General features: G+C 37.1%; 1 protein-coding gene across 4 annotated transcripts; it reads right to left on the reverse strand.

The window, feature by feature from the left end:
- Positions 1 to 27,021, reverse strand: LOC121864056 (glutamine-dependent NAD(+) synthetase-like). Of its 4 annotated transcripts, XR_006088541.1 has the most exons (16): positions 26,927 to 27,021; positions 24,519 to 24,715; positions 23,287 to 23,457; positions 21,053 to 21,137; positions 19,047 to 19,192; positions 17,425 to 17,585; positions 14,935 to 15,131; positions 12,677 to 12,928; positions 12,057 to 12,217; positions 10,385 to 10,559; positions 8,112 to 8,287; positions 6,823 to 7,045; positions 5,007 to 5,183; positions 4,157 to 4,298; positions 2,907 to 3,841; positions 1 to 2,251 (listed from the first exon to the last, which is right to left on the reverse strand). XR_006088541.1 is itself a non-coding variant. In XM_042362953.1 (15 exons), the coding sequence occupies exons 2-15, from the start codon at positions 24,662 to 24,664 to the stop codon at positions 3,525 to 3,527; spliced, it is 2,529 nt and encodes an 842-aa protein (XP_042218887.1). In that variant the 5' UTR covers positions 24,665 to 24,715; positions 26,927 to 27,021; the 3' UTR covers positions 2,791 to 3,524. The 4 variants fall into 4 exon arrangements, 3 of the variants coding, with proteins under 3 accessions (XP_042218887.1, XP_042218888.1, XP_042218889.1); XM_042362953.1 differs by lacking the exon at positions 1 to 2,251 and having other exon boundaries at positions 2,791 to 3,841; XM_042362954.1 differs by lacking the exons at positions 1 to 2,251; positions 26,927 to 27,021 and adding an exon at positions 26,735 to 26,886 and having other exon boundaries at positions 2,791 to 3,841.
- Positions 27,022 to 27,405: the final 384 nt, after the last annotated feature.

Here is a 27,405-nt window from a genome sequence, read left to right on the forward strand (position 1 = left end):
TCAAGTTTAGTCACTTTTATTGGGATACATTAGGAATAAAGTGGGATGCAGGACTCACCCTCCTTCAACTATGTTTTGAAGACTAACACAGGAAGGGGAGGGTCAGTAATGGTTTTCACCGCTGCCGACAGTGGCCATTAGCTGGCACTGGCTCCTGTTCTCAATGTAATTAACTTGTACAGTTCGACACTAATCCTCTGTATTGAAAAGATGTTTGTTCATGATGGTGGTTATCATTGCATTATTTGCTCTATTTTGTACATTAAAGTTACATTTTTTAGGAAAATAGTAATATAATTTTGGGGCCAAAAATGTATCTTCAATTTACAGCATCAACCCTTTGTGGATGGTGATTGCAGTCATGACCACTGGCCAGGTAAATATAATTGTAAAACCATTTGAGTCTCATCGTCTTATAGAACGTAAACTCTTGATTCCAAACAGGGATAAATATTATATAACTTACATTATGGGTGATAATATGAAGCACTGAAGATGTGTTTCAAAAATAATATTAAAAATAATTTATTTCAATTACCTCTATGTACAGATTCACAAGTAAAATCTTGAGGAATGTCTCCAATGTCACTATACCTGTACTGTACTTGGGAGGGTCATCCTTGTCTCCCGTGTCAAAAATAATGGAGTCAATTTCTGTCTCTGTGGGGAACTCACATGAGTAAAAGATATAACTCTTGACTCAGCCATTGTCCTTCCAGTACTGAGAAACATGTTTCTGAGATGCCTACACTGCCTCAGAGCAGTTGCCAAAAACCTCCACAAAGATGTTTAGTGAAACAAAGCAAAGGAAATATAAATTTGTCCTGCAAGAAATATACCAGGTATTGCAATGGTTGTGGGGGTGTATCCAGAAAGACGTGACCCTCCGTCCAGCAACTATCATGGGATATGTCCGCCAGGGGGTTAAGTGAATGGGCATTAAAAACCTAAGGCAAGTCAATTCAACTTATATGGTAAATTGGTGGAAACATCGCCATTGTAATTTGGGGCATTACTGTACCTGTTCTACTTTTTATTAATGTGTACTGTAACTATAATTCATGTATCAGTAGAGTAAAACAATTTTTTCATCTGACTTTACTTGACCTTCTGTGGTTTAAAAAAAGTCTATGGTCCTGAGGTTGATGGGTTAGAGAGGCTGACCTGTACAGTGTCAACTTAAAGTACAACCTCTCAGGCTCACTCATCACCACGCTCCACCACAACATCACCAAACTGTTATCTTTACTAAGAAATGTGGTACAAGTACAGTTGCCTTCACTTGAACATACCACAGCCTGGCAGTGTGTGTGTGTGTGTGTGTGTGTGTGTGTGTGTGTGTGTGTGTGTGTGTGTGTGTGTGTGTGTGTGTGTGTGTGAGGGCACAGGTACAAGATGAGGTAACACGGCACCATAGTCATGATCTTGAAACTGTGGATTACCCTGTTTGACGGTTCCCAGTAGTTCAGTCTTAAGTCACTCTGCCATGGCTACGCAACAATGCTACTGTATATAACATAAACAAATAAAGCATCTATGCAAAAAGTGTTTTTCAACATTGATGTGTGGCCATGCAAACAGGGTATCTTCACTGTTTCATGTCAATTCATTCAGCCCTGACAATGGCGATGCATTGCCACATCTCAAACCCGAGCTCTGACACACTCCCAGGCTGTGGTACACTCATGTGGAGGCAACTGTACATTGCTTTTTCCAACAAAACTAAATAAGTAACCATAAAAACTCAAAACATTGGTAATGTTACTTGACAAAAGTGTCAAAAATATATTTAAAAAAAATAATGGATGAGAACCATTTGTTAAGCTGTTATGGCATTCTAAGAACAACGTTGCAACTATGAGTGCTGAGCTGCTCTGTTCTGGCATTAGTTTAACTCATTTAAGGTTACATTAAAGCATTATGGTGAGTGTGAGTCCTCTAAAACCACTGATTCTATTCCTAAATACCTCTCATAGTCATGTTCCTCCCTCTCCTTCCCCACCACACAAGTCTTTCAGGACACCTTTGTGTATGTGCTTCATTTCCTTCAATGTGGAGTATGAATTTAAATGCATGTACTGTATTACTTTGTATATCGATAAATATTTCTAACCTTTTGCTCGTGTTTAAATTTTGGGCTCTTTGTGTTAGTGGTTCATATCATAAAGTTATTCTATTTAAGTGATAATTTGTGTTTACAGTCTTTGGGTTCATGTACTGTATACTGTATGAGTATTCTGTAGTACTGTTCCTGTATACAGTGGGGTATGCTATAACGAACGGATTCTACTACGAATATTCCTATAACGAACGGTTTTACCTATAAAATTGAGAATGCTATAACGAACGCAACTCCTACAACGAAAGCGGATGAATACAGGACTATTTCGTCTGGCGCATGAATATTGTTGTACCGCGGCTCAAATAAAGAGCGTCAGGCGCCATATTGGTTCATTGTGTAGTCAGTGCACCACTGAACTTGTTGAAATTTCGTCTTTTGATGTGGGAATTTGTGTTATTTTTATAACTATTTTGTTATACAAGTGTACAATTGTAACAATGAATCGTCAAAAGCGAGTGAGAAAGCTAATAACCCTTGAAACTAAGAAAGAAATTATAAATAAACAGACAAAGTGCCTGTGAGACAGTCACCAAAGAGGGCTAGGAAGGATGACTCCTCTCCTTCCACCTCTTCTCCATAATTCTCTCCTCCCCCCTCCTCCTCTGCCTCCTGTCCTGCATGCTAACAACACTAAGGTAAGATAAAGTACTGTATTTTTTACAATTTCCACAGAAATTTTTCAGTGTTAAGTGGTTGTATTTGGGGCCCTGGAACGGATTAATCCTATAACGAACGAGGTTCTAGAACCAATTAGATTCGTTACAGCATACCCCACTGTACATACCTACTCTTTTAGGTTCATGTCAGAAGGCAATTATTAGTTCACAAAATCGTTAAGTTTGCCACACAATCAGTCCTGAGGGTGTGGAAACATGAGAAGTTCTACTACAGCATGACTATTATTATATGGCAGTGACTGTGAGACCATGCAAAGTGTAATGATTGAAGAGAAACAAATCACATTCGGATCTGACTAGGTTACTGGTTACTGTGTGGTGACAGGAAAATGACATCTCACACACTGTTGAACACAAACAATAACTTAGTACCGGGTATGTTTTATCTTCGTTTTCCCATCATATGGAATCCTTATAAGCTTGGCTTTTGGTTCCCAGATGAATAAAAAAAAGAGAAATTTTGAATTTTATAACAATACAGTGTGTGTGTAGACTTTTATGTTTAAGAAGAAAAATAAATGTTCTTGTATCTCTCGATGAAATTCTTAAAACCACAATTGCCTAAATAGCAAAAGTACAGCGTGAGCAGATTTTATGATAAAGAACATAAAGGTTACCTGTACTATAGACCATAAACTACAGCCACTGACTTAACATGACAATCCCATTATTACTCCTTTTAATTTATTTGTACATAAATAAATCACAATTTATCTAGGATCTCATTAGAGTTGTATTGTTGTAGTGTGTTGTTGAAGGGAGGCAGGAGTAAAATCCCTGCAATGACTTATTTTCTGTGCAACAAGTCCAGGGATCGTGTCGATGATGGACGCTGACCCACGACGTTTCCGGTCAGACTCACCAGATGATCGATGAGGGGAGGTCAAACACACATTCCCATCTTCAGGTTGATCACTGTCCTGTGGTACAGTCACTTGGATGGGATTACATGCATTCTCAGTAGTGCAGACATGTACAGTGTGTGCATCTTGAATGGCTGGACCAGTTGTTACTTCCACACCTCGACGATGTGACTCACTCCCTGTAAGTTGAATATGTGTGTAAATATACTCATGCACTGCACCACATATGCCCAGTTAATTTTGAAAACCTCTGAGTTATAATTCTATTTCTCATTAAGTTATATATCCAGGTAGTTGCTGTTTTTATAAATACAGTATCCTTGAGTACCTGATGTTGATAATGGTGACTGCAAATAGATTGATCTCACAAAGGTATATGAACTTGATTCTATAATATACACTAAAGGCACTACACAAGTCCCTGAAGTTGTCTGTATTCTTTTAATGCAATGTTAAGTAATGAAACCAAGACTCAATTGATAACTACACCATACCTGTAGATCCTGTGAGTGAGTTATTGGATGAGCGCGATGAGGGCCGTGTGAATGAAGACGACCGACTGTCTTTGTTGGAGCGCATGGAACTACTTCGTTCGACTTGCTCTTCTCGACTCCTTCCATTCTCCAGTCTTTCTACCTGAAGAACAATGCAACAAATAGTCATGATAAAAGTTCTATATGGTCAATAGTGTTTTACAGAGATAAGAGGTTCTTGACCATGGCACATATTCAGGGTTACTTACATAATATATCCAGCAAGGACTTGAGGGTCACATTTTTAATAAATTTGTTTATGATTATTTGTGAGAAAATTTCCCATTATTATTTATTTCTACGTATGTGTTTTTTTGTGTGTGTGTAGACACAAACATTTATACAATACAGGTAAAAGAAATACTTTTCCTAAGGGCAAACACATAAAGGGAATATTCATTTCTTTGTACACAAGTAAAAATGTACCATTTTATTCACCACAATGTTATTCATCATCTGACTCACCACCATCATCACAGGCAGCCTTTTCTACTCCATTCAGTGATAAAACGATGGATTTACCTCACCCAGAGCAGAGACGTGCAATATCCTTCACCACTCACTTATCTCACCTCATCACTGCCTCTCATCCAGTGTTTACCAGTATCTACATGAAGCTTTCACCTGACACACACACATTAACACAACAATTTTAGCAACATATCTCCTTAAATATAATGGTATAATAACCTCTTTTAGTTCTGATTTAGTGCTTTCTACTCCTAGTATCTAGCTAACCTGTGCATTAACTACAGTATCTGACAGTCATAAATCCACAATATGGAATAATAAAGGTATAGTTTTGACTTACTGCTCTATCAATAGCCCTGAATTGCCAGAGCCAGCGATAGTTGTAGAGGAACTGGCGGTGATCAAAGCGGTGGTCGTCGGGGGAATACGTCTCGGCATGATAGGCCGGTGTTAATACTGTCATCTTGTGGCGGTTGACACTATAAAACCTGAAGAACACCTTGACCTTCTCTGCTACCTGAGGAATAAAGAATAACATACAAGTGTCCTTCTGTGTTCTGTAAACTGTACAGGATGACTAACTTTGCAGGCATGACAATATTAAGCTTATTGTTCTAAACTAAATAAGTTATGCCTGTAAAGTTTATAAAATATAATTTTAAATAAAATAAAATTTAGAAAAGAAAGTGAGTTATCTGAAGAGCAAAATGAATTTAGAAAGGTAAAAGGAACTAGAGAAGCTGTATTTGATTTGACAATTTTGAGTGAAAAGGCTTCAGAGACCCAAAGAAATTTGTATACCTGTATCTGCTTTGTTGATTTTGAAACAGCTTTTGATAAGGTAAAGTACAATAAGTTTATAGAGATCTTGTAAAAAATAGACATCAATGAAGGAGATATTAGAATTTTAAAGAATCTTTACTGGCAACAGGAAACTATAGTGTTAGTAAATGATGAACTTGCAAATTGGTTCACAGTTAGACAGGGAGTAAGACAAGGCTGTGTTCTCTCTCCATTGTATAATATTTATTCAGAACTCTTAATGTGATAAGTTATAAGTGATAATGAAGGATTAAACATTAATGGTAAAGTAATATCAAATACTGTATGCTATGCAGATGATACTTATCTTATCACAGACAGTTAAGAGACATTAAAAAAATTCATTTATTAATAGATTGGGGAAAAAAAGTGAAAGATATGGTTTAAGAGTTAATGCTGTTAAGACGAAAGTAATGGTTGTTTACAAATTGAAAAAAAAAAAAAAAATTAGGTTAGGCAAAGGAAACTTAAACAAGTGAAAATTTTTGAGTATTTGTAAAGTAACATTAGCTGTGATGGTATATGTACAGAAGAAATCAAAACAAGAATAGGGCAAGCAAAAACAGCATTTAATAATCTAAAACACCTAATGAAATGAGATATTAACTTCAATTTAAGAAAAGGTTACTGAAAGGCTTTCGTATGGGTCTTATGCATGGACACTTTCAGCAGACACCAGAAAGAAGTAATGCTAAGAATAAGCTACACTGATAGGAAAATAAATGAAGTACAGTATTAAGATTAGCAAAAACTTCAAGAGAAATACTTGAAATGTACAGAAAAATAAAAAAAAAGAGATACTTTGGTCATATACGTAGGGATGAGAGGATAATAACAGAAATATTAATGGGCAAACTTGAGGGTAGGAGGGTCAGGGGAAAGCAGAAACTGGGATGGATGAAAGAAATTAAAAACTGGGTCATCAGATATGAGGACGGTACTCTGATTAATTGTTTGATAATGCAATATGTTCAGTGAGACACTAACCTACTGGTATATAAGGGGCTGGCAGTGAGTGGTAGTCTCAAGGTGTATTAATCCCTGGGGACAACACTTTTATTCCACAGAGAGAGCCCCCATACACAGTACAGCAGTAGGTAATACAGGTTCAGTTAGAGTCACAAGTGGAGTAATACAACAAAGAACTAACACCAAGCTGGCTTGAACACAATGGATGATTGGTACCACATTCTTATTGAGAGAGAGAGAGAGAGAGAGAGAGATAGAGAGAGAGAAAAGTTGTTTCATTAGAATGGGAATTTGCTGTAATACCCATCAGGGAAATTTTTAATCTATATTTCTGGATAAAACAAAGTATACAAGACTTGACATACTTCTTTTGGAGTGCAGCAGTCAGACCACAGGTGGACCAGCTTGCCAAACATGGAGAAAGGACCACAACATTCAACTTTTCGCAGCTTTCCGTACATGGACAATTCATCGTATGTCATTCCCATATCAGCTTCATCTGTCTGTACCAATTCTCCCTCATTTAGTGGCTCAAGTTCTGCTGTGGGTGGAGCTCCTATGATGTCACCCAAAACAGGAAGGTTCAGTCTGTAAAACATGTTAAGGATGATGAAAAAAAAAAAATATATATATATATATACCTGTATATATATGTTCTCATACTCAACAGTAACTAGATCATAAACACAGTATTAAGTTGCAGACATAAATTATGAGAATTATGCTGGTCATAAGGGTGTAAGTATGAGTGACTAATACTATATAATAATAAAAGTTCCTTCAAGAATATTAATACAGTATCCAATATAAAAATAAGGAGTTGATCTTGAAATCCAAATTCATAACCAAACATGGATCAAGCAACTCACATAGTCACAACCAAAACCAGAGTCAAATGGTTGAACACCAGGCCCTCAACAACTAATTTTAATACCTAAGGATGCATTGCTATAGGCTAATCTTTGATAAAATGCTTGAAGGGACAGAGTTCTACTTAGCTCTTAATATGAGGTAGAGGTGATGGGATGTAAGGGCTGACTTGATGACACAATAGTACTGTATCTTGTTAGTGTGACAGCTAAACTTTACCCTTCAGTCATTAGTGGCAATAGATGGCTCCAAGACCCCTTTTTAATGGCTATACAGTACAATAGTGGCAACAGAGGAGGTTTACACTAACTACAGTACTCAAGTAGCTTCAGCCACCAGTGATAAGGATCTTTGAGTTCTCAAACCTTGACTGGTAATACAAGTCAACTCAGGAAGGTGTTAAGATATACAATTAATCATAATACAATAATTATATTTAATACATATACAGTCTCTCCTCGACTTACAACATATTTGACTTACGACAACCTGGACATACGACGGCCATGGTCATATAAAATATTTTTCACATTACGTATTTTCGAGTCCCGACGTCAGTGATCGTGCTGTGTACTGACAAAATTTTTGTTTGTAACTCCCTTTAAAATGGCTGGTAAGCGTAAAAGTGAGAGTTCTCGTGGTGCTGAGAAGAAAAAGAGACACCCATTTTAGAATGTCTATGTATTATTTTCGCCTTTTCAACTTACGACCTGGTCGTCGGGACGGAACCCCGTCGTAAGTCGAGGAGAGACTGTACATTTAAGTGACTAGTGTATAAACTTGCCTTTCTTTGGCCAGAAGCAGAAATCTCCTGAGGTCAGCTTTGGAAAACCCACCAATAGGATTAATGTCAGCAGAACTGCAGTCATATTTAGTCATGTATCCTCGCAATGCTTCATCCACATTAGCAGACCCCAGAACAAGTAGTCCACCTTGTCTTCCCCTCACCCACAGCATCAACTGGAAAATAAAATGTCCATAATACAAACTGAAAGCATTTGTTCTTAATACAGGCAGACCTGAATTTAAGAAACTTTTATTTATGAAATTTCACAGTTACACAAAAAAAGGTCACAAACTTGATTTATGAGCAAAAATCCTCAAGCTATGAAAAAAGTTTTTATTAGTAATAATGAAAATATACTAAAATAATGCATTTTTTGTGTTTGTTTGCTAACAGTGGGGATCCTGGGAGGAAAAGAGGGGAAGCGGGAGGAGATCTCGGTCTCCTCCTACACTAGGTCAAGCTGTGCAAAAAAATAAATATAAATGATTATCATAAGGTAAAAACATATAAGAGAATGAACATTTTTTATGTTGTGGGAGTTAGCACACAATTGTGTGTCTGGGGGAGTGTGCTCCTGTCTCCTAAGTGAAATGACTGAGAAATGCAAAGCAGTAATTTTTCTTTTCTTTTATTTATTAATATTATTTTTATTTATTCCTCACATTTATGGAGGAATATATTAGACTGCAGAGGGATAAAGACGCCAAGATAATCCGTGGATACATTAAACTAAATGCTGTGGTTGGTGAAATGGTATACAGAGTGATAATTGTGGATACAAGGATGGTAAATCTGCAGTTGGCGAGGGTCTACTGTATGCTGACCTAGTGTTACATACTGATCACTTTGTTACAATTTTGTCTGGTTACTCAGTAAACACAGTTATGAAATTATTACTGTACTGTATTTCACTTAATAAGTTTATTATTGTCTTACAATCATTATGTACTTTATAAATATTAATTAAAAACATATTTATAGCATTTTATACCATTCTAAGACATTAAAGGGAATTGTTTTGTAAGATCTCACTTTTACAATGGGAGTCTGTGGGAAAATGTGTACCAATACAAAACAAAAAATCAGTTAGAGAGCCTCTTGTGAATTAGGTTTAGCCTGTAGGTATGTATAAGAAAAGAGGCACAAATTTATAACCTGTCATATTAACATCTATGGTAGGTGGTTATGGGAAGTCTCTATAAGTTTAACTTGAATTACATTAAGCAATACATAATATATAAACTCTTTAATAACTCATAACGGTGCAGAAGAAGAGAAAGAAGATAATTATGTACAGTAGTTGTGGTCATATCCTCGGGGTCAGTCAGTCACCTGTTGGCACTGTGGGTCAGGGAGTCCCAGAGGTGTCAAATATTAGGGGTTATATAATAATTTTAATTTTCTTGGTAGAGCGTGTGGACGGGCAAGTCTTGTAACAAAAGGCAGCGTACTAGAAGGTGATCATTGAGCCCTTTGATTGCACCATTAGTGTTTGCCAGGGTTAATCTGTTAATTATTATCTAACTGACTAACTTTCCTTATACTATACACCCTCCTTCCACTATACACCCTCCTTCCACAGCTGGCACCAAATAAGGGGCTTGTCTTCTTCAAATCCATCTGCAACATCATTTTATTTATTTTCTCCCTCCTCCAACACCTTATTCACCCGAGCACAGATTCTGTCTGATACTTCTTCAGTCAATTTGTAAAATAACATTCACAAAACATTACAAAAAAGGCTAAATATTCTGTGATAAGACCATAGAAACATACCCATTATGCAGTCAACTTGTCACTGAGGGGATGGTGGCATGGATAGATGAGGTTATCAGCACTTAAGGAGTAGATAACAATAATTCACAATAAGTATTATGGAGTCATCAGCTCTTTCCTGGCTTTAATTGATTGTTGGCAAAAAAAAGGGTCGGTAACCAGATCTACTGCTCAGACCATAGGCCTTCCATACTACCATTAACAGGTTCAAAGGTCACAAAAGGGGAAGATGTTACATTTTCATCAAGACATTGGCCTCTTTAACTATTATTGAGTCTGTATATCTTCACAAAATCAATTAGATATGGCAGGACATACTGAAGGAGAACATAAGTGTGAAGGGTGTACAGTACAGTACTGACAACAAGATATTTTGTACAGACTATCATGGATGAAGGAGGTTCAATGTAAGTCCCTTCATCATATAGAAGAAAGTATGTGGAATCTACTGGTACAGGAGTATTTAGTTTATAAATAAATACTGATTATCTTACCTGAGCAAAGAGATAAGCTAGCACCATGCGAAGTCGTGCCTGCACATTCTGTAGAGCAACATTTTCTCTTGTAGTTCCTCCACGCACTCGAAACTTTGGGATGAAACCTGTGGCAGCACTGAATATACCCAGGGCAGCTGATACCATACTGTCAATTGTTATTGGTATGTGGTAGCTGGGAAAAAAGGAGTAAAATTTATATAAAAACGTTTGAAGTGTTTGGAAAATTTAACAATGAGACTAAGGATCACTTTGTAAACATGCATGCTGAAGATATGGGCAAATATTCATAGATTTTTTCTACTCATTCTCCTGGCCCTTTCCTGTTGTCTTCTACATTTGTCCTGCAATGCTCTCCCTTATCATTTTTAATTGTTGCAAGTTACTGTAACCCCAGATCTTAATCCCCCCCAGATATGGATAAAAAATTATCATGAAGCCATGTATATATATACTGCATATAAAGCTACAATATTCAATTTGTTTTTAATGATTGCTGGCTATGCTTCCCTAATCCACTTATTTTAAAAGGCCCATCAGTTATGTGCTCACAGTGTAGTCAACATCAAAAGTTTGCCAAAAATCCCCTGCCAGCCTTATGTTTATGTTCACAACACATAGATGATGCTCTTTCCATCAATGGTTGAACTGCAGTCGGGTCACACCAAGAAAATGCCTCCACACATTGATGGACAGAGCCTGATATGTGTGTTATCTACAATATCTCAGTATCTTATTTTTCTTGCAAAACAGCTCCCAAATCTTCTCCAGTATCATAGGATGATTAACTTCCTATTGAAAGATGATAATTACTGTGAAAGAGAGAGACAGGTAGGGAGTGTACAGTATGAGGGACTGCTCAGAAGGTACCAGTATTTGTGGAGGATGGAGAGTGAAACATGTGGTGAAAAAGTGTTTGTTATTCAGAGGTTTAAAGGAAGGGGGAAGAGCAAGAAGAAGGATGAGTAGATGGCATGAAGAAAGCAAAGAAGAGTGACGGGGTGCAGCAAAGCAATGTGTGTGTGTGTGTGTGTGTGTGTGAACCAAGGCATAACATCAAGTGGTTTTGGGATAAGGCAGGAAGTGTGGTGGTGGGTGATGCTGACTTAGTGAAATGAAGGGTTAGCCAAATATTGTAGGTAGTTGAAGCCTTATTGAAAGAAGGGAGTACAGCACTATAACACAACACATTCTATTACAAGAGTAAGAATAAGTGAAAGACAATGAATGAATGAAGGGAGAATGTACATGGGTATCTACTCTTAATTCTGGCCTCCCTGCATTATAAAAATAAAAGTTTATCAAATTTTCAGACTAACATCACAGCTGATGGTTATCTGCAGGTCCAGGGATAAACAATTTAATGGTGTACAAAATGTTCAGTCACATTAGTTTCTTGTACCTTTACTGCTTGGGGGTCAACTCTGTGATGAGAAGCAGGAGTTTGTGAGTCTGTTATTTTTTTATTCTTTAAACTGAACATCTATAAAACAACAGACATTTGCATACAATAACTGGGATTCAACTCAGGTCATGGATAACCAAAGAAAAGGGGATATTTGATTGTCTGAAGAAGCTTGTAAATGTCATACACAAACGGATGATTCGACAAAATGCCTTACTGCAAAGCTTGATACAGCTTACCCGGCATACAATGAAAGAACAAATTTACCTTCCAATCTGCTGAGAGAGAAGCCTTGCTCGAGCCTTTGTCTCCGATGATGAGTTTTCTGTAGCCATGTAGACAGTGTGGAAAAGTCTGCCACAGAGTTCTCGACGATCTCGAGGAACATAGTCAGTTTGCGACACTATGCGTCGGACGTCTTCCAACACCTGACCAATTAAGGACAGCAGTGTTTAAATTCAGATTACTTGTATTTCCATACTAGTCTTACTCTTACCATGTATAGAAACCTCTTTCTTAACCCCTTCACTATGAGGACATCTCTTTTATATGTTTTGACTAACGCCAGACAATTTTTATTCAGCAGAGAGGAAACGATGTACACAAGTGGTTAAAAAAATCCTTGGTATAGTATCTGCCTATATACTGTACTGTACTATTATCTATAATTCCACTTATACATCTAAGTTAAGTTGGTAATTCAGGATATCATGCTTATTAGGACAAACCTGTGGTGTCATCAGCTTGTCTTCAGTATTTAAGTCGTGTCAGAAAATCTAGAATACCAACGTGTCTTTTGTGTCATCAGTGAGTGTTGAAAAGTGATGACTGTACTGTACTTGTAGAGGTTACACAGGATTATTTGCAAGGATCAGTATTTTTCATACCTTCTCTTCACCATTAGCAACAGCCTGAACCACCATATGACACATGGAATAGACAATAGTCGCTGTGGCAGACGAGTCAACACCTCCTGATAATGGAAGAAGGAATCCCCCCTGGCCAGACCGTCGGAGGTAGTCCCATAACCAACAAGCTGGCCCATAAAGGATTTCTTCCTCTGGTAAAGGACTATTACATTCTATCGGTGAACACAAGGGCAGGAATATGTCTTCATCACTGGACAAGGCGAAGTTCACCTGTCAGGAGTTACACAAAATATCTGTACAATAACTTCAATATATATTTTATCATGTAACATAAAATAATGGTTGGCAAGAAGACAATACTGTGGTAAAGTGACCCTGAGTATAATCTTAAATGAATGACCATATCAGATGTGAGGTATAGAGAACAGCATGAAGGTGTGTACAGAAAAGGAACATTTAAATAATTTGTTTGAAAAAGGCAGATGCAATGATGGATGGGGTATAATATAATACAAACAATAAGGAATACTGATGGAGGAGTCAGAAGTACAGGCTGTTCTCATTTAAATTGGCTTCATAAAAACCAAAATTGTTTGTATAGTGTAGACTTTCTACCCAAAATTTCTTTTATACCAGACTTCTGTTCACAGCATATCACTGCCAACTCTCCTCCCTCCCTCACTTCCTCCTTCCCCAATACTTTTATGACCATCAGTGAGCTGCAAATCCTACTAGAGTATTTGTTTCATTAATACTGTGTCAATGAATGTTATCAGTAAATAATTTATGGGAAGACTTTACTGTAAACTCAACCCTAAAAATATAGTATTTTCTCAATTTAACAAACTAATTTGAACCACCCCTTTCCATTAAATTGAAATTTCCGCTCAATTGAACTTTCCGTTATTTTCAATCGATTTAGCAAACTAGTTCACTAAATCGAGCATGATTCTGTTAAATTCCGCACCAAATGCGTCGCTTGGAGCGTGGAGTTTATTTACATCTGCTCAGTCTGGGTCCTGCTGCCACCGAGTGTGTTGTTCACTGCTACCTTTCGGTCTACCTCTCAGTCAACTAACTACTGTGCTTAGACATCATGCCGAAAGTCTCTTAGAAGTCTCAGAGAGGAAGTGGTGTGGGGGAGAATGTCAAAAGTGTGCAGCTATCAATTGGAAATTTTTTTAGAAATTATAGAAAAAATTTAAAACAATCACTGAACCCCCTAGTTTAAGGTAAGCCAAGAATAATGTTTCTAATGTTTCTACCTGCATGTACATATCATGTGTCTGAGGTGTCTCTGTAGGTGTGAGCGTATTAACGGAATCAATCTCGATTTAGTGAACAAATCCTGTAGTTCACTTAATTGAGTGAAAAATAAAAGAAAAATCCTTCCACTAAATCGAGAGTTCGTTATATTACATCAGATTCTGTTAAATCGAGAGTACATATACAGTACTGTATCTTAAATGATTTTGTGTCAGACAATAAGACACAACGGATAAAGGATTTTGACAACCCTACTGAAACAAAAGGCGTCGTAGTGTTCATTTTGAAATTCATCAAATCCATCCTTTAAGATACCTTTTGGAGTGAGTGTACGGAATAATGATTGATAACCTGACAGCCTTCACTAATTCTCCAATTTATTTACATCAAAGAAATTACCGGATCATAATCTCTACAATATATTAACACAGTATATTTAATTAACCATGACGATATTCCCTGGAACCCAATTTTCATTAATAAACATACAGCACAAATATTGTAGAAACTGATACTTCTGTTCAGTGTCAACTAACAAGAAATAGCCTAACGATATTTATACATATGACACCACATTTGATAACCCTTGATAATATATGTAATTTTAGTTAACTATTATCCCCTCCTGCATGTCTGTATTAATATTAATATACAGTAATCATATAACAGAATAAAGCAAGCTATTTAACACTTTGTGGAAAGATTCATTATATACAAAACAAGACTAGCTTAAAGTCACCATATACGGTACAGTTTGGGCCGAGTCTGTTTTCACTGAGGGTGTTAATAAAAGTAAAAACAACCTTCTACAGTACTTCCATATTATGAGTCTTTTCCGAGTGAACACTTATAAAAGATTACACCAATAAAAGTTATGAAAGACTCTAATAGTGAAGAGATGAGAAAGATTACAAGAAGTCTCTAAATTAATTCAGTATTCATTTGAGTATCCTTTCTTTTTCCTTTATATTTTAATAAGGAGAGACACACAAAAGCAAAAGACAATATACCTGAACACGAGGATAAACTTGGCTCTGAGACGCATGGAGGCACCTGCTTCGAAATAATGAACGATAGCAGCGAATGGATTCCAAGTCAATTGTTGCAGTCACCACCTCCACCTCCACCAAGCTGTACGGAGTTGCACGGGCCACGATCTTCCCATTAAGACCGATCATCGAGTCTCCAGAAAAATATACTCGATCACCTGTTGATTAAAAATAGGAAAAAATAAGAGTTACATTTATGTCTGTACACTTGGGGCATATAATAGATCTTGAGAATGTTTACTATCTACAGAAATATGTTCATATATGATGATGATTACTGTTACTGTATAGGACTTGAGATGTGATCTGCCTTAAACACCACACCAGGTCCACATCACATCTTCAACTCCTCAGCTACATGATAAAATTTAACAAAAGCTGATCTATTGGGAGATTTTGTGTTGTGATCTGACCGGAGGATTCTCACTACTTCTTTAGAGCTTGAGTAGCTGTGTACTGATGTTGGGGCTTGAAAATACGTAATTTGAAAAAATTTTGGCACGACTGAGGCAGGTCGTAAGTGCGGGTGGTCTTAAGTCGAAAGTCGGGGAGGAGCTGTATTTGGAAAACGTTCCAGTACATGAAAGACCAGAGATAGTAAACATCGGCGATCACGTACTTGAAATGACCAGCTGCTGGTTAATGCACGTGATCAAGTGCAAACTGTAGTTTTTTGCTTATTAACTCTTTTTTTCCCTCATCATGGCCCCTACATGCAAACCTGATGCAAGTGATAGTAGTGTATCCAAGAAAAGGAAAACAATTACAATGGAAGTGAAAGTTGATGTAATTAAACGTTCTGAACAAGGCAAAACACCTTCAGTCATTGGTAAAGTGTTGGGCTTCAGTAGAACAATTTTGAAAGACAAGCAGAAAATTCTTGAATATATAAAAGGATCTGCACCAATGCATTCAATTGTGATAACAAAACAAAGATGTGGACTGTTAATTGAAATGGAAAGATTGTTAGTGATATGGGTGGAAGGTCAAAATCAACAGGATTTGCCTCAAAGTCTAGCCTTGATTCAGGAAAAAGTGAGAAGCTTGCACGCTGACTTGAAGGCTAAATGAGGTGGTGAAAGTGATGAGAAAGATTTTTGTTGCTAGTAGGGGCTGGTTTAAATCAGTTCAAGGTAAGGGCAAATGGTGTTTGGAAAAACACTGCCCACAGCTTGTCCATGTTTTCAGGGCTTTGAAAATGATGTTAGGAAGTGACACAAACAGTGGTAGATCTTGGGAACCAACTCTAGCTTGATATTTATGAGGATGATGTCACACAGTTGCTTGAGTCTCATGCTGAAGAATTAAGCAATGAAGACCTGATTGAACTAGAGAAGCAAATTTTGTCCGAGGATGTAGGAAAGTGAAACTCCAGAACCAAAGGCATTCATTATAAAAGAAATGGCAGATGGTTTCAGGCTTATTGAAAGGATTGTTTAAATTTGAACAGCAAGATACTAACACAGCAAGATTCACCAAGATTCATCGAGGTATTACTGAATATCTACAATGATGCAGAGAGATTGACAAAAAGAAGAAAGTTTCAGTTCAACCATCCCAATAAAGCCTCTGTCACTCCTACAAATGCCCATCTCTACACACAAGCCAGCTCCAGGTTTCAATGTAAATGTTAATCTTCAATTTCCTTTACTGTATTTTGTCATTCAATTTCTTCTTTTCTCTTAAATTAAGTGATTCAAGATACAGTAGACCTTTGCCATTCGCGAGTTTGCGATTCATGATTTCGACGATTTGCAGTAAGCAGATGGTGGCTATGGTGGCTAGATTGCAAGCCTTTTCCCACAGCACAACGAGTCACCCCACACAGCATCTCATGTTGTTGTCTCAAAACTTTAGTGTTTCTGTGTGAAATGGCCTCTAAAACACTGCCTATGTCAGTGATAGTAGAGTGAAATGTAAAAGGCAGAAGTCAGTGATGACCCTGAAAAAGAAAGTTTTATTTTTAGATAAGTTAAAAGAGGGGATCAGTGCTGCTGCAGCTGGTCAGTTGTTTGGTACAGGTATACAGTAGTGCACTAAGGCAGCATAAGTTGCTATTCGCAGTTTTGCCAATTCGCTCCATTTCTTGGAACCTATCCCTCTCGAATGGCAAGGGTCTACTGTACAGTATATAAAAGGACTCGGGCTATGATATAGTGCGCATAGGGTATGTGTTCCGACTTACATACATTTCCGACTTAAGAATGTCCTCAGGAATGGAACTCGTTCTTAACCCGGGGACCCCCTATACTTGAGGATCATTAGCCGAGGAGGGATTGGAATTTTAACATATTTTCTCAGGGTTTTCTTTGTATTAAGGGGCGTTTTTTTTCTTCCCTTTTTGTGCTTCCAACATATAATAGGATGAAAAACAGTATTATTAGTTATAAATCAATCATATCTGTACATGTCAGGTTACCAACAATGTAACAGACAAATATTAAGCCTCACCATCACATCCTCTCAGATTACTGAACAAGTAACATCCTCCGCTCTTGGCCGTTGCAGATTTGATGAGGTCCCGGGACACGTAGCCCTTGCGTATCTCCGTGTACGAACCCGAGCCATTCACGATTATCTCCACCCCGTCAAGAGACATCGGAATGTGAGAACTGTAACATTATAGAACCAAATTATGATCTCAAAATCTGTACTGTACACACTGTCTGTCAACTCTCTCTTTGTACTGTACACACCCTGTCAACTCTCTCTTTGTACTGTACACACCCTGTCAACTCTCTCTTTGTACTGTACACATTGTTAACTTTCTCTTTGTACTGTACAATTGACTGTTTACTTTTTCTTTGCACTGTACACACTTAGTGTCAACTTTCTTCTTCTACTGTCCACATTTCAAACTAACTAACAATTCCAAATCATCTTCCAAACTGCCCACCAGAGACATGTCATCTTTAAACAGCAGCTGACTCACCCCACACTTACATCCCATATCACTGCTGTCATCACCAAACAAACACCCCATCAGTCACTCTTACTTTCACCTCTGTCACTAACCCATTCAGGAAAAAATTAAATAATCACGCTAACATAACTCGTCCATAATATATCTCTTTCAATGGGAGTCAGTGTTGCCCTATTGCTGACAAGATTCTACTATTTTTCATGAACAAATTATATATTGATAATCCCTACATAATTCTTTTATTTACTTAATATCATGTTCTTTTTCTTGGTCCATAATTACCATTATTATTTCTTCTCTTTGCCAGATACTCCTTAATCAAATTGTTGGTCCACACTTTCTCTGATTACTTTATTGTTAAGTCAGTGGAGCATTGTTTCACTGTCTACAAGTGCATCCAAGCATGTACTGTATTTATTTACTACTATGGACATAAGGGAGGGAACCTGGTGCTCTATCATGGGTGGGAGTTGAACTTGTGACCATTCTCAATATCACATGACCCACAGAAGACAAATGACAAATGACAAAATTCTCTCACCTCAACCAAGATATTGGAAGCATAATGTTTTGTCTAATGGTAGATCCTGCTGCCATATGGCATCACAAAAATTGTGACCAAGTCCCAGGTTGCTGATCTGACTTTCTGCCTCATTTACACACAATTGCAGGGTCTCAATTGTTTCTCATACTATTGACAACACAATATACATATACAGTATTGTTTCTCACTTTTGATCTTTTTTCATTTTTGTATTTCTTTATGGTTCTTTATTATTATTATTAATACAGTGTTGCTATTATTATTATTATTATTATTATAATAATTAATATTTTAATTATTATTATATTATGTTTTTATTTATTTTTATTTATGATTATAAAATATATTTGCTATGAATTATTATTATTATTATTATTATTACATTATCGCTCCCAGGCCCCGATGTGAGTCAGTGACCTGTGCCCGGGTGGGCTAATCAGTATAAAAAAAAATAACTTAACCCCTTCACAATAGGGGCTGCCACTTTTAATTTTTGTTTTTACTAATGCCAGACCATTTTATTCAGCTCAGAGTGGATCCCAGACACAAGGGTTTAAGAGTTAACAGAACTAGGTCTCATATTATCACAAGAAGCAATAAACCTACCTCTCTGGATTCCAAAGTTCTTCACAAATTTCATATCCAATACATGTGTCTCTGGTGGCAATAACTGCATCACCAAATGGGACCGTCACCTGTCCTGTTAGTCTACTGATCATCCTTGGAAGGTAGTAATCCTCCACTTGACGAATCTGGAAGGACACAGCAGCTTACTATGAGAAAATCTTGGTGTTAGACTAATAATGGGAGTACAGTACTGTACTACACAAGACTATAGTACTGTACTGTATAAGACCTTGAGCTGTATTTAAAGGAAATAACTGATGGACAGAAGGTTTCATAGCTGGTGAGGCATAAAGTGAAGATCAATGTGAAAACAACTCCACACCTTCAATATAGTACTCCTAAAGTCTATTATTTATGACCTTCAGTGCCAGGTGGAGGCCAATTCTTAAGTCTAAATACAGTATATGAAATATATTAGTACAGTACACTACTGTAAGTTTTTTTATGAATGTGCTCAGAGGAAATATTAGTGCGTGTAACATACGTAAACTTGGTGTGGCTGTGCGGTGTCTACACTGTGTCTAAAATGAACAAACGCTTCAACTACTGCACCAATATCCAGATATTGGTACAGTATATTTTATTTATCATTTCATCATTTGTCAGTCTACTAGCCCTTCAGATAGTTGGTCTGTTCTTTGTTATTGCCCTTATTACCCAGTGTTAGTTCAGGAAGTGACTGTAAGAACTGAAGAAATCCTGCCATGTTTGGAAGGGTCACACTGGATAACACCTTCTCACATTTGTCCTGAGCCAGGGAGTGAATCTGGGACACAGTAGTGAGAGGTGTATGTGTTGCCACTGTACTATCAACACTATATATTAAAGAATCTTAATGTCTGATGATTTCCATTGAAAATAGTAATTAATGAAATATATTTATTAGGTGATTTTTTAATAGACTGTGCTAAGAGGAAATATTAGTAAGTGTAGCTTACATAAGTCTGTGTACTGTATAGTTACGCACCAGCCTCAGTATGTTGTTTGGCTTCGTCCTGTAAACATTATCAGCTGTACTGATTCTAGCAAGTTCCAACATGCACTAACTGACTCTATGGTCAATAACAGACAATGTTCCCATCTCCGGATCACCGGCCAAGTCCACTAATCATACCAGTCAAAAAGACATCTGTTAATGGGAGCATCTGGTATTGAGAAGTCCATTATTGGGAATACAGTGCTGTACACACTTCACTTTAACGAGTTTCACATTAATGATTCATCACAATAACAAAAGTAATGAAATGCTACACCTCAACACATTAATGATACATTTCAACACAATAACGATCAGTAGCTCAAGTTGATAGTCACTCTGGACAACCATTTTTATGGAGTCAGCGAGCGGGGTGGTTTGTTTTGATCAGCGTGTGAACAGGTGCAGTGTAACCTACTCACTTATCTGTGACTGTGTTGTGTAACCTCTCTACCTGTGGTAGAGACAGAGATGACAGCACTGTTGATGATAATGTTCAAGATTGACCTGTGTGATCTGTTAGATGATTTACCACTAGACTTCACAGGCTTTGAGACTGAAGGATCAGTTGGTGGTGGTGCTGGGGAAGCAACACAGTGTGGGGGCAGGGGCACTAACACCACTCTCCTGCCTTGGATGACAGCAAACAGTCTCATTAAGCAGTTCAACGAGTGTCTAAAGGATAGTTATTATTAGTTGTTAACTCTACATGCAGCATTAATGTGTGTGAATAAGTGGTTGTAATTCTTTGTGGGGTTGAAAGTGTCTGAGGGCTGGTACCAGTTGACCCATTCAGCAATAAACTATACTCACCACATTAACGATTTTCACTTTGACGACCGTTTTTGAGGGACCAATTAGTTGTTAAAGTGAAGCATGGACTGTATCTGGTATTGAGAAGTTTGCTATGGGGAGCATCTGATATTGGGAAGACTATTATTGGGAATATTTGGTGCTGTATTGAGAAGTCCGTACTGAGAGAGTTTACTATACAAACATTAAGTCTCACCTTACGCCAGGCAGTGAACCACCGGGTCTCCCTGTAGTTACCGTCGTCACACAGAGTTAATTTTGGACGGATCAGTAGAATTTTCCTGAACGAACAAAACCAAATATAGTATAAGCAGTGAATTTTGGGGGGTAATTCCGTGGATAATGTGAAGCCTTGGTACAGTATTACATATAAACGAGACTGAGAAGTATTAATATTTGGCAACTTACCCCTTTCTTGCTCATTCAGAAAGACTCTTAGTATTCACGACTATAATTAACTCTTGTAAATATATGTACAGTATTTACATCTTTGTCAATATAATTATCATGAAAGAGAAGATGGCACAAGGAGACTTATAATTTCTTTCATCAAATTAACAGATTGTAGCATAACCTAACCCTCTACAGTTACATCTGGCACTTATCTCCTGTCACAACCCTAGCCCTCAGAGTGGGGTCTTTCCACAACCCAACTCTTCTGTATACAGGACAGTAATAACATCTGAAGGAAGGAACAAGTTAAAAATGGCAATACTATCTCCATACTCTTTTTATTCTGATTGTCTCAAAGATTTACTCACTTCCAGGTTCAAGCCCTCAATGGAGACTGAAGCTGCTACATCTGTTCATGAAGATGGGTCTGCTACACTACCACCAAGACCATTCCTCAAATGAATATAATGACCTGGGGTTGAGGGTGAGCTGGTCTCTCTTCAACATATGAACCAGAAACAGAACCCCTTTGCCTCCAATTTCCTTATTAAAATATTAACGTCTTGTATCTTTTGGGCTGCAGTCTACACACACACACTCACACATGTCATCACTAAGAAACAAAGTTACTCTCCTCCTACAAAGTGAGTCAGCAGCAAAATATACTCCATAAAGCAGAGCATTACCCCAAATCCTGTCAACACAATAAAATCCTGACCAAGAAATCCAATGGTTGTGGTGAGTGTGAGTCAATCAAACACACAACTTGCCTCTGTGGCTCAGCTGAACAAATTTACTTAAAATCACAAATGATCTTAACTCAAAATCACTAAGAGATATCTATATTCAATTTTAAAATACAAGTTAAATAACCAGTTAATGACAAGAATATAATCTACCTTGGAGAAAGCTGAGTCAAACTTGAAATTTTCCTCTGAGATGCCATCAGAGGAAAGAGTCTTGGAATAAACCCTAAACATTAAGGACCTGCCAGTTTAAACACCTTTCTTTGTGGACATATCTCACCCATGTGGTCTGGATCCACACAAGTTACACAGTACAGTACTCATGTATCTTGTTTCACTACAATAACTGGAGGATACAATACAGTACTGTATTAGCAAGTCTATTTTGTAAACCAGCCCCTATGTTCTGCTGTGAAAGAAAGGCAGACAATCCTTGGTGAACTTAAAATACCCTGTGCAGGCATATTACCTCACAAGGAAATATCTAATCTGTGCCACCCACCAACATCCCTAATAATGCTTCCTATAACATGAGTGTCAGACTAAAATTGGATATTCTCACCTCAGGACCAGAAACCCTACTGGGTAAAAACATACTAAAATATCTTAAAACAATGGCCTGAGTTTATGTAAACTTTGAGTCTCAGAGCTCCTCAGTCATTAGTGTGAGAGTATAGTTGCTGTTACAAACAGTTACCAAATAAAACAGGCAATCAGATCATCAACACAACTAAACTACATTAACATTTGCATTTTGAATTAAATTGAGGCTAGAATTCACCTTATTCTATAAATAATGCAGTTGTGTGGCTTACCCATATATAAAGTATACAGTACTGTACCTATATCTCCTAATACAGGTACAGTATTATAAAGTGGGTGTAGGCACCTTTTGGTCTGTCATAAAACAGAGTTCTTCAGAAAACAACTGTTTCTAGAAGAGACTCTGGGTTGTTACTGGAAATCTGATGCAGCCAATGAAGGACAAATGTGCAGCACCAAGAGCCCTTTGGTGAAACTCACATTTAATTTCCCATTTCTAAGGGCAACAGTTGTGATGACAGAGATCTACTAACCATATATGAGTGTAAGCCATCAATGTTTAGCGTTAAAGCCTCACTCGAGACCCACAGACTTGATGGCATATTATACACAGGTCTCCTTGGACCAAAGCCAAGCTAAATACTTTAGATTTGAATAACAGAAAAGACATATGACAAATAATTGTAAGATCAATCTACTACAGTAAACTGAATTCAAATTCTACTTGAAAAAATAAAACGACTTTCACCTGTTGAGGAAGACCAGTCTGCAGTTATAAGTGGTGTTCTTATGCATGACTGGGAGGCCAACATCAATCATAATATCTGTACATGATGGATGTTGGAGCAACTCAGCCACCACCTCCCAGGAGTGCAGGAGTGTGTCGCTCTCATAGTGGTGGTCAGCACAGCTGTAGCCTCTGAAAATATCCACAACATTTTGATGTTAACATGCAGTAAAAATTTTTATTTACAACTCTCTCAACTTCTCTGTCAAGTATCAGGTTCTTGGATTTCACTGTAATATATATGTACCTTACTACTAAATGAAGGAATGAAGCACATCATCAGAAGGAAAAGACTGAGTGACTTATGAGATGTTTTTACAATAACTACTGATTAGCATCAGAACATTATTCATGTTGACAATGTTCTTGTTACAAGCAGTCATCTCACCCAGTTGAATCAACAAAGCTGTAATTCAGTGGCTGTCTCCTGGACTAAAATGTTCACATGTTGTGAAGTGTTGTTCCAGCCACCATCAGTTGCTTGGTGATAGAGAACACAACTCCAGAGGAAGACAAGACACAGCATCACCTTGATCACAAACAGCGACTAATACTGAAATCCCTTTTATGACAAATGGCAAATTCATTGATTTCTGTTGAGATACATCCCATAATTTGTTTGGTACAAAACAAAAGCAAAGCATTAAATAATATCATCGAATGAAAATAATTTTGAGTACTAAAACAGTACAGTACAGTACAGTTTACAGTACTAGATAGTTGGGTGATGGATGATTGTGAGCTATGTGAAGTGATAGTGAAAATCAGAAGAATAACTTGGCATCTTGTTGTGGAGGGGGAACACTACAGCAGAACACACTCTGTTATAGCTGTTAGAGAAAATGAATAAAAGTAAATGAAAGGAGAATCTGTTTACTCTTAATTCTAGCCATCCTGTAACACAATAAAAAGATTGTTCTAATTTCGTAACTAGTCATTTTTTTATATGAGAACCCTAAATGATTACGATATTTCAGGGTGCGCAATAAACAGGAACCTAAAAATCAGCAGGAATAAAGTCTGATCATAAATGTTCATCACAATAATATGATCAGACTTTATTCCTACTGATTTTTAGGTTCCTGTTTACTGCACATCCTTGAAAATAAATTACTGTACTGTAGTAATCATTTAGGGTTTTTCAATACAAAAATTAACCTATACTGTATAAGCTTTGCTAAATATAAACTTACGTTATCTCCAGCTCAGGGCCACTCCTATACATGGCTCCGGCCGTCTTTGCCTGCTGGATAGAGTCAACGATACGTTCCATGTTACCCTGAAAGTCCATGGCCCACTGATTCAGGCAGCTTGCAGCCACCACCACTTTCCGCCCCATTCTGCCCTACTGTCTTGAGATGGGTTTGTCGTCACAGAAGTATCCGATTATCTACGGAAAAACACAGGAATGTACACTTCAACTACTACTGTGGTAAATAATTTTGATGCGATGAAAATCCTTTCTGAAAAACTATGCAAAAACTTAGCTTGTAAAAATGCATAGTGCAGTTAAAAATTATAATTTAAATTAATTTTTATTATTTTACAAAACTATTTTCTGTAGGAAAAGCCTATTATCAATTATTATTTTATTGTTGAAATGTAACTTTCCAGCATTTACACCAAAATGGATTACTATAGTGTTTCTTGTTTTGTAACAATATCAAAACAGCACAAAGCTCATTTTAAAATATGGTAATGCAGACCTATATTCTGTCCGAGTTTTTTCTACAGAGGAATATTTGGACCTAAATGTTGACTCTATTAGTTTCTTTAATGAAGGTTCAGATAATGAGTTACAGATTTTTAATTTACTATGTCAAAATACTCTCTCAGTGTTGTTCCATTTTCTTTGATAGAGCAGCAATGAATCATTTTGAGAACAGATAATAGTAACCTTTCAAATCTACTTAGACCAAAATCAGATTTGGGGCAAAATATTCCCCCAAAATTAGAATCTCTCTTCTCGATCCAGCCAGAAAAATCTGTAATAGTAGACAGTGTAACTATGAGTGGTCTGAGAAACTTACTTACACAGTTATCTAACCTAACCTGCAAGTCTCTGGAACAATTTCTCGTGTTAACCAGAAATTTCATGAAAACTTTCTATAGAAGAAAACTTCTTTTTTATCTTTAGAATATTCCCCAAAAGATGGAGAATTGCAACTTTTATAATTTTATCCCTAGACTCTGTTTCTAGCAAATACCTTCTGTCTCCCGAGAACACCCAAATTGTGCTTTACCTGTTGACTAATCCTGAGATAAGTATATTAGGCAGGTCTGGCTGGTTCATGTTATCTACAACAAATTATAAAATATAAAGATGTCAATATGACATCGTTAAATTGTAAAAACAAAATTATGAAAGTTACAAATCCTCCTAAATGTAATAAAGAAGTTTTCTTCCATTAAGAATTTCCATTAAGTTTTAGCAAAAAAATATAAATCACATATGTAGCAGTTACTGAAAGTGTTCCAGTATATGGAAACATTCCTGTGTATGACTCAGTTATCATGTAAACAATGTAAATGGCATTAGTGGGACATGCCTGATGTTGTACACTCCTCCATACAAATGTTTGCCGATGATGCCAAGTTATTTTGGGAAATCAAGAACCATGCGGACTGTGAAGAGCTGCAGAAGGATCTCTGTGGGTTCCAAGAATGGTCAAAGAAATGGCTGTTGAGATTCAATGTCACGAAGTGTAAGAGGATGCACCTGAGACGTACCAACGGTAAGGAGGCGTATCATATGTCCCAACGGGATGAAAAAACGGCACTATTTGAGACTGAATGTGAAAAGGACCTAGGTGTGTATGTTGACAATGAGCTGAAGTTCAGGTACATTCAGGAGCTGGTGCATGCTCAGTACTTGCCAACAGTGTGTAACAGAGACATGACCGATCGCCCGAGTGGCTAACGAGCCGATCAGTGGTGAAGAGGATAAAAGAAAAAAGTAAGGTAAAGTAGATTAAGGTTTTATAAAGTTCAGACGATAAAAGTTATCAAAACAGAAAATGAAAATAACTATTCCTTATCAATTTTGGTGATTTTCTTGGGGCAAAAAATAAGTTTGTCTTCAAGAGAAAAATATTGTAAAGTTGGTGGTTCACCTGTACAAGTGTTCCAGACTATTACCCTGACAAAACCATCCCTTACCTTTGGTTTCAGCAGGAGTGAACCACTAAGTGATAATCGGCTCAGTAGTACACCCACTAAAATCTGCCATAATTCAGATGTGGTTTTAATCAGTCATAGAAGAGATGAAGGTAAGCAGGTAGTGATGTAGGGTAAAGAAAAATAAATAAATACACTTCTGGAGATAATTTATGGTTTTCAGGCAAATATCAATGCAGCTTCCCTTAAAATAGTTAATTCCCTCAATCACTAACATGCAAATTTATCTCACCTTAAGTTAATCCACTGAATAAACTGAAATAGAACTGTAAATAAACTTCTTACCGTCTCTACTACCTGACTAATAACCCTCAGGTGAAATCTTTGCTACTGGTGGCCTCACTGAACACAAGTTTATTATACCCAGTACAATCCCATCCTTCTCTTAACCACTGAATCTTTACATACCCACACAAATACTTACCATGTAGTTAAATTGGAGTTATCTACCAACCACAAAGATGTTTTATAAGACAATATATCATCGGCTGGCCTCGTACAGATAGTGGTTGTTAAGGACACAAGGTCGTTGCTAGGGACGCCTCACAGTGTTGATAATTCCCTGCGTTTTTCTAATCTATTCTTAACTATGTATGAATAACTTTCTTCTGTTGCTATTAATATAACTGTTTTCATCATTTATTATAGTTATTATCATCCTTGTGTTATTTTTCTGTGTTGTTGATGATATATGCAGGATTTCCCAGGTTATCATCCAAGTGTGTGCTCAGGAAGGTTAGTGGGGTCATGGGAGCAGAGGCAAGACAGTAGTTTAAGATATAATAATAATTATTCAGTAGATTAGTCGTACAGGTTCACAATGCTTCAGTACTTTCATAAACAGTGTCGGCATATACACACAAAGGGAGATCGATTTAACGTAAAAAAAATTGTATGACTATA

Source organism: Homarus americanus, unplaced genomic scaffold, assembly GCF_018991925.1.
Source record: "Homarus americanus isolate GMGI-L3 unplaced genomic scaffold, GMGI_Hamer_2.0 scaffold3050, whole genome shotgun sequence".
NCBI classification, from domain to species: Eukaryota; Metazoa; Arthropoda; class Malacostraca; order Decapoda; family Nephropidae; genus Homarus; species Homarus americanus.

Coding starts and splice junctions, on each gene's coding strand:
- LOC121864056 (XM_042362953.1), bottom strand. CDS start 24,664: ATGGGGCGGAAAGTGGTGGTGGCTGCAAGCTGCCTGAATCAGTGGGCC. Junction 23,458..24,518: donor GGCCCTGAGCTGGAGATAAC/GTAAGTTTATAT, acceptor GGATATTTTCAG/AGGCTACAGCTGTGCTGACC. Junction 4,299..5,006: donor TCAGGGCTATTGATAGAGCA/GTAAGTCAAAAC, acceptor ATTGTTCTTCAG/GTAGAAAGACTGGAGAATGG.